Source organism: Hippopotamus amphibius, chromosome 16 (assembly GCF_030028045.1).
Source record: "Hippopotamus amphibius kiboko isolate mHipAmp2 chromosome 16, mHipAmp2.hap2, whole genome shotgun sequence".
Taxonomy (NCBI): Eukaryota; Metazoa; Chordata; class Mammalia; order Artiodactyla; family Hippopotamidae; genus Hippopotamus; species Hippopotamus amphibius.
In genome coordinates, this window is record NC_080201.1 from 60,685,012 (window position 1) to 60,700,173 (window position 15,162).

Below are 15,162 nucleotides of genomic sequence, written 5' to 3' on the forward strand. Positions count from 1 at the left end.
GAATCCTTGGTGATAAATGTGGGCTCATACTTATTTGTAGTTGATTCATATTGGGATTTCAGAATGGAGATCTCTGATTTAACTTTATTAGAATTATAATACTGTTAAATCCAATTACTACAACAAAGTTACTGTGGATCCAAAAACAGTAGGATAATTCTGAACTGAGCTTCCTTTGAGTATTATCCTTTTGTATGATCAGGGCCGTGACTTGTATATTTTAGACTTCAGATTGGAGACTTATATTTACTAATGGGCTGTGAAACTTTTTGAGTTGTATATTGAATTGTGAAAGTTCATCTACATTATGGACATTGGTTGAGAAAGTTACTTTCATAGTAAATGCACTTTATGTTTTGAATTACAAAAAAATTTTTTTGGCTGCGTGGCTTGTGGGAACTTAGTTCCACAACCAGGGATTGAATCCCGGGCCCACGGCAGAGAAAGCATGGAGTCCTAACCACTGGACCGCCCAAAAACTCCCGTAAATCCACATAGAAAAAGAGAAGTGATGAATGTTGTGAAGAGATAAAACAGGACATTGGGATACAGAGTGATGGAGCAGAGAAGGCCTTTCTGAGACCTGAGGGTGTGAGGTATCCAGCCTGATGGAACTCGAAGGGGAGAACACCCCACGCAAAGGGAACAGTAGGCACAAAGGCCCTGAGGTGGGAATGAGGCTTTTGGGGTCAGATCTGAGACCCCAAGGGAGGCAGCTCCCCAGGGGAAAGTCTGAGTGAGTCCCATGATGGTGGGGCTGGATCCCCCCTGCCTCCATAGCTGAGTCCTGGCATATAGTAGGTGCTCAATAAACGTTGTTCCCTGGGTCAAAAAAACCCAAAACAGGATGGGAAGTCAGTGTGCTGATGCTGGATTTCAAGTAGAGGGAGCTACATAGAGATCGTGAAGAATTCTGCCAAAGAGCTGAATGAGGCTGGAAGGAATTCTCCCCTAGAGGCTCCCGCTAAGGGTCCAGGAGAGCAGACACCTTGACTTTGGCCTTTTGTCTTAGTGACCTGTGAGAAAATGAATGAGTGTTGTTTTTGGCTGCTACTATCATGGGAATTTGTTTCAGTAATAATAGAAATCCAGTCTGCATAGCAACACAAGAATACAATAAACAATAAATTGAGCTAAATTCCCATTTATTCTTTCACAGCTGGTGCCATGTTGATCTTGATGTGTAATAGTTTTCTTCAGTTTTAGGTTTACTCTTTTTAAAAATGTGGTTTTAGAGTATACTTAATATTGGGTTGGCCAAAACTTTGTTCGATTTTAAATGAAAATAAAAGACACATGTTTCATTTTCACCAAGAACTTTATTGAACAACGTATTCACTAACCAATTGAACTTTTTGGCTAACCCAATATTATATCTGAAGTGGCATACAAATGAATCTTTTAAAGTATTCTCTTTGGGTTCAGTGTTTACACAGATGTTGTCACACTGGATTTAGTTTCCAGTCAAATTGCTCTCCTCAGTCACTGGTTTATGATGAAGGTATTTTTAGTCCAAAAAAGTAGACCTATAATATTATCTGACAAATTACGATTCATTCAATGGAGATTATCTTTCAGTTTAATATTTTGTTTTAAATGAGTTATAGTTGCTTTATGATACTGTGTTTCAGGTGTACAGCAAAGTGATTCAGTTATGCATATATATGTATATTTTTTCAGATTATTTTTCATTGTTGGTTATTACAAGATATAGCTTATAGTTGCCTGTGCCAGACAGTGAATCCTGTTGCTTCTCTCTTTTATGGACTGTAGTTTGTATCTGTTAATCCCATACGCATCATTTATCCATCGCCCTGCTTTCCCCTTTGGTAACTGTAAGTCTGTTTTCTATGTCTGTGAGTCTTTTTGTTTCATACCTAGATTCATTTATATTATTTTTAGATTCCACACATAAGTGATATCATAAGATGTTTGTCTTTCTCTGTCTGACTTAGTTCACTTAGTGTCATATTCTCTAAGTTCATCCATGTTGCTGCAAATGTCAATAATTCACCCTTTTTTATGGCTATGTTCCATTGTATATATGCCACATGTTCTTAAGCCGGTCATCTGTTGATGGAAACTTGCGTTGCTTCCATGCCTTGGCTGTTGTTGGGGTGCATGTATCTTTTCTAACTAGAGTTTTCATTTTTTTTCTGGGTATATGCTTAGAAGTGGGATTGCTGTATGATATTGTAACTCTGTCTTTAGTGTTTTAGGCACATCCATTCTGTTCTCCATAGTGGCTGCACCAATTTACATTCCCACCTGCTGTGTTGGAGGTTTCTCTTTTCTCAGTGGAGATTATTAATATGCATTCCCTGTTTGCACATGTAAAAAAAAGCTGGGTGTCAGCTGTCCCATCCTGGGATGTGGAGAGTTGGCCATGCTGCCTTGTGCACACGTGGGTTATCTCAGTAGTTCTGGGGGACGGGCCTGCTTCACCACCATGGCTGCGCAGTCTCACCGTGCATGCAGAACTGCTAAATTGCTCTTGCAACTGGCTGTAAAATGTAATCCCCCACCATCTGTGTACCCACAGACTCCCACCTTTCAGTTAACAATCATCACTTTTCATTCTGAAAAATTTAAACATGTGGAAATTTAAAACTACAGCAGGAAATACAAACCTACACAAACTTGAACCTCCAGCATACTGTTCATCTAGATTCACCAAACATTACTATTTTTTGCAAACATTGCTGTTTTGTCACAAGTTCTTTTTCACCTGCTTATGTTTTTGCTGTTTCATGGGAGAATAATTAATAATTTGTAGACATCTGAACCATTTCCCCTTGATATCTGAATCGATGAGTGATACCTTGAAGTTGCCTGAACAGCTTAAATACTTTAGGCAAAATATTCTAGCATCCACTATAGGTATTTCTTCTGAATCAGTCATCAGGTGGTGGTTGCAAATCATTTTTTTTAACATCCTCCTATCTTATATGTGTTTTAATGGCCATTCCTCTGTAATGAAGAGGTTTTTCTTTTATCTTTTGACAGTGGATTCAAAGATCCCTTTTCATTTGAAGTGATGTAATGTTACTGTAATTTTCCTTTTTGGTGCTCAGATTGTCCCAGAGTTTTCCATTGCTTGATTCTTCAGCCCGGCTGTATCCTCTCACCATTTTTTCTAAGAATTATTATTGAGTTAAAATACACATAACATGCAGTAACCATTCTCAAGGGCACAAGTCAGTGAACTTGAGTGAATTCACAGTATTGTGCAACCATCACCAGTGTCTTGTCCTAGAATGTTGTCATCACCTTAAAAGGAAATCTAGTTCCCTTGAACCATTCATTCCTCCATTTCCTTTTTCACCCTACCTGTCCTGTCCTGTCAGACCCACCGTGTTTGATCCGATACATACTACCCAGAAAGAAAGCATAAAATACTGTCAAGTGCTTTTCACCCAAAATTTTAGCTGCTCTCCTCCTATAGATTTCATCGAAGGGTGCTGAGGAACATTTTATCTGAGCAAGATTTTTGCCCATGAGATGAAATTGGAAAACATAAGAAACAAAAAGAGCTTATTGAAGAGGTATCTGCAATCTCATTTATTACATCCTTTTTACAGCCTCTAAGTGTGGAAACAGTCTAAATGTCTGGCAATGAATGCCTGAATATATACTTGTATAATATACACACAGAATGGAATATTATTCAGTCATAAGAAAGAAGGAAATCCTGTTATTGGAGACAAGAATGGATCTTGAGGACATTATGCTAATTGAGATTATTCATACAGAGAAAGACAAACACTGTGTAGTATTGATATGTGGAATCTAAAGAAGCCAAACTCCATAAAAACAGGGTAAACTGGTGGTTACCTGGGGTGGGAGGTGGGCGAATCGGAGAGATGTTGTCTAAGCATGCAAACTTGAAACTTGTAGATGAGTGGTTCCCGGAGATCCAACACACAGTAGAGTGAATATAGACAATAATACTCTGTTACAATCTTCAAAATTAATTATTTTAACCACACAAAAGAAATGATAATTATGTGATGTGGTAGACGTGCTGTCACTAGAATGGTCATTATATTACAGTACATAAATGCATCAATATAACATGTTGTAGCCCTTAAATTTCTACAATGTTATATGTCCAAAGTATTTCAATAAAAAAAGGAACCACACATGAGTGTTGTGATTTGATCATAAATCAGGGATTAGATGGAAGGCAGAATCAGTTAGTGGCCTCCAATCTCCCTCTGCCACCTGCATCACTGCTGGACCCATCCATGCTCTCACTCTGCGTCTCTTCCCCCTGCTGCATCCTTCATCTCCACTCTGTGACATTTAGGCCTCCATGAAACCTCCACCTGCTCTCTGACCTCCATCCACCTCCTTTAGGTTTTCATATTGCATTCTCCACCTCCATTCTGTGACCTTTTTGACACCCACCCCTCCATGACCATTATTCTAGGGACCTCAGTCTAACCCTCCTCAGCTGTTCTCACCCCAGCAAAGTCCATTGTCCATGCCCTCCTTCCTCTTGCCGCCCATCTGTGCCCAAGTCAAAGATCTCATGCCATGTTCTGTGCCTTCTGTGCCCCTGTACTCTCATTTGCCCTGGCCCTCAACTCTCATCATCACCCCCATGGACCCAGTCCCCACACTGCATCCATTGTCCTCAGCCCTGTAACCCCTGACCGTTTGTCCTGGGCTCCTTGGCTCACTCATGCCCACTGTCCTCTCCAGTTCTGTCATGTCTGTGCCCCTTATTCCCCCAGCTCCATCCCCTTTCCCACACTCCATCTCACTAGGACTGTTACGTCTACCAGGACCTGCCTGCCCCATCTGCAGTCACTTTCTCCCTGCACCATGTTTTTGAAACCCATCCCACCACTGACTTTTGCTCACTTTTTTTTTTAATAATATTTATTTATTTATTTAGCTGCGCCAGGTCTTAATTGCAGCATGCAGGATATTCTTTGCTTCCTGCTGAATCTTCATTGTGGCATGCAGGATCTTTCATTTGCAACATGCGGGATCAAGTTCCCTGACCAGGAGTCAAACCCGGGCCCTCTGCATCGGGAGTGCAGAGTCATAATCGCTGGACCACCAGGGAAGTCCGGACCTTTGCTCACGTTTGCCCATTAACTTCTCATCCCCATTAGAACTTTTGTTTTGTAAGATGATGTCATTGGGACACACACGTGCATGATGACTGTGATTTTATGATGGAGTGTAATTCTGTATTTCTTTGAGCGTGTGCATTTATGAGTATTTGTATATGTGAGAATTTTCATGTATTGTGTGTTCATTGATGCTTGTGAGTGGGCAGTTGAAACTGCATAAGCACCTGAGTGATGGTGTATATGCATGAGTACATGAACGTGTGAGACCATATGTTTGAGTGTGTGAGTGTACATGCATGCCTGTTTCATCTGTGTATGTGTGTGTGTGTGTGTGTGTGTGTAGGATGGCTTGTCCACTATTATGGCTCTAGCAACTGACTTGACATGACAGAGTCATTGCATAGTGAACCTAGTTGAAAGAGTAGATTTGTGTGTAGGAAAAACCTTAAGAATTGAATTCAACTATTGTACATATAATATATATTTGTTAATTGAAAGAACAGTTGTAGTCCCTTACTCAAAATTTTGCAGAAGAGTAAGTGTGGAGGAGTCTGTTGATCACTTGTGGGTCTTTTTTTGAGAAGGAAGCTGGGTCGAGTGTCTTGCGGGATCTTAGTTCCCTGACCAGGAATTGAACCCGGGCCCCGGCAGTGAAAGCACTGAGTCCTAAACACTGGACAGCCAGGGAATTCCACAGTTGTTGGTCTTAAATTGAGTGAATAGCACTGGCTTATCTGACAGCTATAGAAATAGTATTGGGTTTGCCAAAAGGTTCGTTTGGTTTTTTCCGAAAGATGGCTCTAGTAGTGCTTAGCTGTCTTTAACTTCATTCAAAACAGTTTTGCTAGATTGTATTTTGACAGCTGTTGTATGAGGGTGCGTTTAAAAAAAAAAACTTATCAAAACTGGTGAATTTTTGTGTAGCCATTTAAATATTGGTAATGGAAGGGAAAAAAGCAACATTTTCAGCATATTATGCTTTATTATTTCAAGAAAGGTAAAAATGCAACTGAGGGACTACCTTCATGCTCAGTGGTTTAGAATCTGCCCACCAATAAAGGGAACACGGGTTCAATCCCTGGTCTGGGAAGATCCCACGTGCCATGGAGCAACTAAGCCCGTGGGCCACAACTGCTGAGCCTGTGATCTAGGGCCCATGGGTCACAACTACTGATCCCACTTGCTGCAACTACTAAAGCCCACGTGCCTAGAGCCCGTGCTCTGCAACAAGAGAAGCCACTGCACTGAGAAGCTTGCGCACGATAATGAAGGGTAACTCCTGCTCACCACAGCTAGAGAAAGCCCACGAAGCAACAAAGACCCAATGCAGCCAAACAAATAAATAAATAAATAAAATAAAACTCAACTGAAATGCAGAAAGGGATTTGTGTAGTGTATGGAGAAGGTGCTGTGACTGATCGAATGTGTCAAAAGTGGTTTGTGAAGTTTCGTGCTGGAGATTTCTCACTGGACGATGCTCCATGGTTGAGTATATCAGTGGAAGATGATAGTAATCAAATCGAGACATTAATTGAGAATAATCAATGTTATACCAAATGGGAGACAGTCAGCATACTCAGAATATCCAAATCAAGCGTTGAAAGTCATTTGCACCAGCTTGGTTATATTAATTGCTTTGATGTTTGGGTTCCACATAAGTTAAGTGAAAAAACCTTCTTGACCATATTTCTGAATGCAATTCTCTACTGAAGCGTAACAAAAACATTCCATTTTTAAAATAAATTGTGACGGGATGAAGACTGGATACTGTACAATATTATGCAATGGAAGAGATCGTGGGGCAAGTGAAATGAACGACCACCAACCACACCAAAGGGTGGTCTTCATCCAAAGAAGGTGGTGGTGTGTATATGGTAGGATTGGAAGGGAGTCCTCTATTCTGAGAACCTTCCAGAAAACTGAACAATTAATGCCGACAAGTACTGCTCCCAATTAGACCAACTGAAAGTAGCACCCGATGAAAAGCATCCAGAATTAGTCAACAGAAAATGCATAATCTTCTATGAGGATAATGCAAGACTGTGTGTTTCTTTGATGACCAGGCAAAAACTGTTACAACTTGACTGGGAAGTTCTGATTCATCTGCTGTATTCACCAGACATTGCACCTTCAGATTTCCATATATTTCAGTCTTTACAAAGTTCTCGTAATGGGAAAAAAAAAATTTCAATTCCCTGGAAGACTGTAAAAGGCACCTGGAACAGCTCTTTGCTCTGTTTGGGGATAAAAAGTTTTGGGAAGGTGGAATTATGACGTTGCCTGTAAAATGGCAGAAGGAGTGGAACAAAACAGTGAAGAGGTTGTTCAAGAAAGTTCTTGGTGGAAGTGAAAATTTTATCTTTTATTTTTCCTTAAAAACCAAAGGAATCTTTTGGCCAACCCAGTAGAATCTCCCTCTTAAACTCTCTGATCCTGTTTCTTTTATTTTCGAGGGACTTTTTAGAACCTTCTCTCATTCTTTTATGGATATTAGTCTGCTTCTGCTTCCTATCAGTAGTGAGGGTCAATATCCATAAAGTTTATTTTCCTAACAAATTATGGATTCATTGATACTGAGTTGCACAGATGAGTGCAGTGAGATCTAATGTAGATTGTTGGCATCATGTTCTTCTTGTTACTTGTATCTGTTTTGAAAACCTCAGATATTTGGACAAATTCCATTTCTTTGCTCTTTGCTTAATAGATGGTGCTTCTCAGTGTATGAAATTAGGAAAGAACTGTCCTGGGGAGAATTTCTCAGTGAGGTAGAATCTCCATGAAGAGACATACTTGCAGCCAGTCCCTTACATGTCAATCGCAAATTCTTCCTGCTCCCTGCATGTGAGCCCTGTCTGCCCCCAGGGATCATGGAAAAGTAAGCATCTGTCACAAACACTGCAATAGTCTCTTAAGACATATTAGCTAGAAACTTATAATTGTCCTTGGTAATTAGCAACCAGGAAAGTGTTTTCAAAAATAATCACAGTTGCCAAGCCTGTTCCTGCCAGTGCTGCTCCGGGTGACATGATAATTGCAGTTCTGCGGGGAGGTGAGGTCACAGGATCACAAGCTCATATCTCAAGGTCGAGCTACCCCTCTTGCACATGTACTGATTGCTTTGAGCTTCACCCTGAGCCTACCACCCAGAAAAGAGGAAAAAGTCAGTGGATTTTCTGTACATTCTTTAGGGAGGTAGCATCTGTGAAGGAAGGATTTGTATCAGGGATCTGGGTAAGTGGACATATTGGGTAAAGGGAATCTCCGTGTGTGAACCTGGTCCAGCACCAAAGCCATGCAGGAGGGTGGAATAAATCCTGAGGCCTGAAGTGAGTTAGTAAAGGCAAATGGCATCCTAGACCTTCACCAAACCCTGATGGCTTCTAATGCAGTGTATATATTTCTCACTGACTGTGATTGTTTTGGTTTATTGCAGTGATAATGAAATCTGATATTTTCTGTGCTTAAGGACTATGGTTCCCAAGTCCATCTGCTGTTCAGTCTAGTTTCCAGGGATCATAGACATAATTTTTAGGTTGAGAAGTAGGGCTACAGTACTCCATAGTGGTAATAAAGAGTAGGATGAATCTACAGGAATCATCTGATCCTGTGCAGAAACGGGTTTAGCAGCTGTTGCTGGAATATAAATATTTTTTCTAACTCTGGGTGTAAGAAGGACTTTGTACATTTAATGACTGTATCTATTGATTAGGGAGAGGCTGTTCCCACTTCAGTGTAGGGAAGCAGCATTTAAGAAAAATGGAACTTTATACATTGCAGATACCATTTTTTGGCTCGAATGTATCTTGTGATACTTCTGCTGCTTTTAAAAAAATAGCTATTTATTTATTTATTTATTTATTTATTTATTTATTTATTTATTTATTTATTTATGGCTGCGTCGGGTCTTCCTTGCTGCACGCAGGCTTTCTCTAGTTGTAGCGAGTGGGGGCTACTCTTCATTGTGGTGCACGGGCTTCTCATTGCAGTAGCTTCTCTTGCTGAGGATCCTGGGCTCTAGGAGTGTGGGCTTCAGTAGTTGTGGCACATGAGCTCAGTAGTTGTGGCTGGTTGGGCACTAGAGTGCAGGCTCAGTATTTGTGGCACACGGGCTTAGTTGCTCTGCAGCATGTGGGACCTTCCTGCACTAGGGATCGAACCCATGTCCCCTGCATTGGCAGGCAGATTCTTAACCACTGTGCCACCAGGGAAGTCCCTCTGCTGCTTTTAAATATTATAACACTGATCCAAAAAAATGTCATTTATACACTAGAGAAGTTACTCATGTTAACATTTGATTTGCATTTGTCTTGTATGTTCATATCTTTCAGAAATATTGCCTTACTGCTAATAGTTTTATTTGACTCAGGTATTAATAAATAGATATGTTTATGATATGAAATTAGTAATAATTTTGTTTCTACTGTACGCTATTAACCAGGCATCAGTGTTTCCTGTCCCATGGTTCCCGTGACTTGTGCCATTGTGCTCTTGTCCTGGAAGGAAAGTAAATGAATCCATTTCTGTTCTTATATGGAGCCATTCCTGTAGTCATTAAATCCATCTTGTCATGGGGCAGGGACCTGCAGTTATATAGTGAGGCAGTGCATCTACATTTAATTAAGATTTCTACAGCTTTATTCAATGTTTGTATTTGCCTATAGAATGAGTCTTCAGAAATAAGTGAAAAATTGTCACACCTAAATTTTAAAATAAAATACCATCAACCTAAATTGAAAAGACAAGGTGCAAAAGCCAAACTAAATGTAGCCTTGGTTTATTTGAAGAACACAAAGGACTAGTATTTGAGCACATTCTGGATTAAATGCAGTATTGTTGTTACCAGCCGAGCCAGGGTTAAATCAAACTAGCCATCTGCCCCTAACCAGTGAGTGAATTTAGACCAAACACTTAATCTCTCTGTGCTGATGTTTGCCTCATCTTTATACGGAAGATACTCGTGTCTGCCTCATGATTTTCTGAGGAGTAAGGACAGTACAGCAACTGTGGCTTTCATAGCAGTGATTCATACATTGCTACTGTTCTTTAATGGTTATACATTCAACTCTTAGAAGCATTTACCTGACAGAAATAGTTTAATTATTTCAAAGTAGGGAGTATCGGTAAGTGGAGAATGTTGGATTGCCACTGACCTGGTACCTGTGGTCCACGCCTCATCTTCCCATTCAGGATCCTCTAGCTCAGAAGACAACCATCCGTCATTGAGACCTGACAGCATGGCTGCTGAGGATTTGGCAGTGGGAACAATCTTCTTATCACAGACTCTCTTTGGAATTCTGGGCAATTTCTCTCTTCTTTACCATTACCTCTGCCTGTATTGCTCTGGGTATAGGCTGAGGACCACAGATTTGATTGTCAAGAATCTGATTGCAGCCAACATCTTGGTGCTGTTCTCTAGTGGATTTCACGATACAGTGAAAACACTTGAATGGCACCTCATGGACAGTGATTTTGCGTGCAGATTTTTCCCATATGTTCGTGGAGTGGGCAGGGGAGTGTCTATTGGCACCACCTGCCTCTTGAGTGTCTTCCAGGCCATCACCATCAGTCCCCAGACCTCCAGGTGGGCAGAACTTAAAGTGAGAGCTCAGCAGTTGGTTTTCCCTTCAATCATCCTGTGCTGGATGGTGAACATGCTGGTAAATGTCGTGTATCCTCTGTACATGAGCGGAATATTGAGCAACAAGAGCATCACAGACAGGAAGACTTTTGGACACTGTTCTGCTGTTCGTCATGACCAAACCAGAGACTCATCATATGCAGCGTTGATATCATTCCCTGATGTCTTATGTTTTGTGGTCATGGCCTTGGCCATTGGCTGCACGGTTTTCACCCTGTACAGGCACAAGCAGAGGGTCCAAAACATTCATAGGATCAGCGTCTCCTGCACCTCCTCCCCTGAGTCCAGAGCCACCAAAACCATCCTTCTCCTCGTGAGCACCTTTATCTACTTTAACTCCCTTTCCGTTATCAGTAATATTATTTTGGCTGTTTTTAACAGTATTGATTTTTCCTTTGTGAAATCGTCTGCAATAATCATTGCCTGTTTCCCAACTCTCAGCCCCTTTCTTTTCATGAGCCGTGACTCCAGGAAATCCAGGCCCTTCTTTGGTGGGATAAGGCATCCAAAATCCCCTAAGCTCATAAGAAGCATGTAAATTGTTGTCTCCAATGCCAGCAAAGGTGAAACGGATAGGTGTGGCTTTCGGGGGCTCCGAGGAGCCCCATCCTTTATGTCTCAGTGCAGAAAGAATTCAGCAAGAGGCAAAGTGATAGAGAAGAAGTGATTTATAAGAATAGAACGCTTGTGAGTCTTACAAGCAGGCAGGCAGGAGGGTGCCGTGCCGCCGAGAACGTAGTGAGCTACAGTTTTATAATCAAAGGAAAAGTGGGGATCTTCTTTGTTTTTCGTGAGTTGACATCACGCTTCCATCATCAGCTCCTCCTCCAGGTTGGGCAGGGGTGTTTTTTGTCCCTACGTGGTCAAGCAAGGACTGTAAAAATTATTTCAGCTCTCTGTACAAGGAGCACCTTTCCATAAATTATTGTTTTTTATGTGTGCAGAGATCATTAGCTTACTGAGCTCACTGGGCAGGATGTGGGTCTCATGCCACCATTGTTTTGTTGTTTGGGTGCATGTCTTGTGCTTGTGTCACATGGTTTTGTTGCTAAGCAAGCCTGCTTGGTTTTGTGGTTAAGCAGACCTGCTTTCTTGAGTAATCATTAGCTTACAGGGGTGTCCCATACTTTTTTCCTACTTACAATCCCCTAGTGGGGTTAAGTGTTTAATCACCTACTTTGTCCAATTACTCTGTCCCTATCAAAGTGGTTGACACAGCAGGTAAAATACGATCAGTGTCTTTCATGGAAGGAATGGAGTAATTCCTCCAGTGCTTGGTGAGGTTCTTCCTACCTTCTTTGTCTCACTGCAATGTACTTTGTATGTCTTTCACCTTTTCTCTCCATTTTGCAAGTCATCTTTGTAAATATCACAGTTTGTTTTACTGCTTTTGTCCTACCATTGTTTCGGTGAAGTGTTTTTATTCCCAACACTTCCGACACCAAATGTCAGGTTTTTTTCCCACTCCTCAAAGCAGTTGTTCAACTTTCTGGACACTAATCGGGTATCCTATAATTCACTCCAACTATGACCCTAACTGCCTAGTTCACACTCTACAAGAGTGTCCTCAGTTCAGATGCGAGTCTCAAGGATTGGGTGCCCAAAGTGCCTACACTTCTGTCTGACTTGTTTATAACATCAGGGGTTCCCACACTCACCCCCACCCCCACCCACCGCGTCAAGTTGAAGAATTTCCAACACTCTGGAAAACATCTTCCCTACTAGGACCAGTTTATTATAAAGGATACAAAGGAATGACCAGACGAACAAGTACATTGGGTGAGTTCTGGAAGGAGCCCAAGCACAAGAGCTTCTGTCCCCATGGAAGTGGGTAACGCCACGCTCCCTGCAGGTAGATGTGTTGCCCAATTCTGAAGCTCTCTGTGCTCCATTGTTCAGGGGTTTGTCTGTAGGTTTCATCATGTAGGATCATTGATTAAATCATTGGCATCACTGATTAAGTCACTGGCATCATCGATTAAATCATTGGTTCAATCATTTAATTGATTAAGCCATTGAATCATTGAGTTGTAAGCTCAATCTCCAGCCTCTCTTCCATTTTGGAGTACAGGGGATAAGCCTGAAAGTTGCAACCCTCTAGTCTCATGGCTGGTTTCTCTGGCAACCAGTTTTCAGCCTCAAGCTCTCTGGTCACCTCATCAACAGAAATTGGGATGTGGTTGAAAGGGGCTTGTTGCAAGTAACAAAAGGTTCTCCTTTCACCTGTGTCACTCAAAAAACTTCCAGGGGTTTCAGCAGCTGTGTGTCAGAAACCAGGGACAAAGTCCAAATGTCTATTTTTTCCTGTGTCACAGCTTCCATGACAAAAGTATATTTCAGTTTGTTCTTTTATGTTGTGTGTTTTGTGTGTGTGCAGTACCAGCCTTAGACTTCAGCAAGCTGACTTTCCCTGGACCTCAGACTTTTCCCTCCTCCTGCCCTCTCCTGCACCATGGAGAACCTTGCTTAAAACCAGCAATGCTGTGGGGACAGGATGCTCTGAACCCACACCAGGTCCTCTATAGGTCGTGGTCATTGGAAGCACCACTTGAAACTGTTTCTTGTCCCTTTCTGGGGCTGAGACAGGCAGGGCCAGCAGTTGTGTGTAGGGGATGGTGTCCAAGTCCCTGTTTCTCCCCTTGGGGGCCCTTGCTGAGTCTGTACTTGCCCATCCTTCTTCATGCACCGGCTCTAGTCCATGTTCAGGGAGCTTCAGCAGGGCCTCCTAGGCAGACCTGGTTGTGGGAGGGTGCCTGACAGGCTGGTCCCTCCCACTGACTGATAGGAACAGCACTTATTTCTCAGAATTACATGGAATTTGTTAACAGACAGAATGTAGCTGACAAACTGATTTTGGATGTCTTATGTTGTTTATATTGACAGGGGCCCCCAAAGGAAAGCTAAGTTCAAGGGCCCTGGGTATCCTAAGTGTAGCTGTGTGTGTGTGTGTGTGTGTGTGTGTGTGTGTGTGTGTATTGTTTAAGCCCCTATAGGGCTGAGTATATTCAGTGTTGGGTTTCCTTAGCCTCATCTCCTAGACTTGGTAACAGAGCTTGTTACCACAGGGTGACATTTCTAAAAATGTTTTATTAGTAGTAGTATTTTTTGGCTGCACAGCGCAGCATGTGGGATATTAGTTCCCCAAGCAGGGATTGAACCGGGCCCCCCACAGTGAAAGTGCTGAGTCCTAACCAGTGGACCCACGGCCCAATGCCTCAGGTATATCAAAGAACTCTTTTAAAAAAACATTTTTTTTGATATGCACCATTTTTAAAGTCTTTATTGAATTTGTTACAAGATTGCTCCTGTTTTATGTTTTGGGTTTTTGGCCCTGAGGCATGTGAGATCTTAGCTCCCCGACCTGCACTCCCTGCATTGGAGGCCGTGTCTTAACCACCGGACTGCCAGGGAAGCCCCTCAAAACACTCTTATCCAGGAGAATATTCCAGGGTTCAGAGGTTATCTTCCAGGCGTGAGCCAATCCTGAGGAAGGCCTTTCTTTAAACTTTTCAGGCTTTGAGCAACCCAGCTTGGCTGAATTAGCCCTTTCCTGCATGGTCCTAGTAGATTCTTTCCTTGTTCTATTTTTTTAAATGATGTCTGGGAATTTGCTGGTCAGGTGAAGTGGCACCAAGAGAAGCAAAATAACCTGAGGAGTATGGAAATGTGCCAGGAATATGATGGTTTTGGCAAAATATGTTGTCTAAACGTAAAGCTTGGTTCTTTAAGAGAAAGGCCTCACAAATCTGACTCACAAGGGAAAAGTTTCTTGAGGGAGAGGTACAGAGGGAATGGGAATTAGGTTGAGGTGATTAGAACAGGGGAAAATATAGATCCATGGGGAAGGAGGGGGAGGAGTGGAAGACCAGGAGTAGCCAGCTAAGGGGCAGGGAATGGTGTGGGATTAGAGGACTCCAAGGGGGTATAGAATGGAGGTGGGATATGGAAAAAGAAGAGGCAGGTGAAGGTGCTTTGGGGAAAATACAGATCACATGTTGGAAGGTGATGTGGCAGGCGCTTATTGATGGATAAAGACCTGAGGAGTAGTGGGGTGAAGGTGTCTGGGTGATAGAGGTGGAGGGGGAGCCAGTATGGAGATAAAGGGGATGAAGTATCAGGGCAGATTGGAGGTCACTATTTCGTCCCCCATTATTAACCCCCTCATTTACAGTGGAGTCACAAATCACTCACGTGACATTATTAACAGTCATTGCATGAAGCAATAATGTTGCTCATATAAAATACTCCTCAAAATGTTTACCATGCAGTATGACCCCGGGTAGAAGGTTGAACGAACACCACGCATCACTTCTTCACTCTTCTGTCTGCATTTCAGGCAGAGGGAGTGACTGGGGGGGAGGGTCTGACAGAGAGTCTCTTTCCTGAAACTGGGCCCTGAGTGTTGGTACCATGGGGCAGGCCTGACCCCTTCCCAAT

At 42.2% G+C, this 15,162-nt stretch overlaps 1 protein-coding gene across 1 annotated transcript; it reads left to right on the forward strand.

The window, feature by feature from the left end:
- Positions 1 to 10,243: 10,243 nt before the first annotated feature.
- LOC130838439 (vomeronasal type-1 receptor 2-like) lies at positions 10,244 to 11,263 on the forward strand. The gene has a single exon (XM_057711522.1). The coding sequence runs from the start codon at positions 10,322 to 10,324 to the stop codon at positions 11,261 to 11,263; it is 942 nt and encodes a 313-aa protein (XP_057567505.1). The 5' UTR covers positions 10,244 to 10,321.
- Positions 11,264 to 15,162: the final 3,899 nt, after the last annotated feature.

Bases quoted from the DNA above. Each gene is read 5' to 3' on its own strand.
- LOC130838439 (XM_057711522.1), top strand. From the start codon at position 10,322: ATGGCTGCTGAGGATTTGGCAGTGGGAACAATCTTCTTATCACAGACT.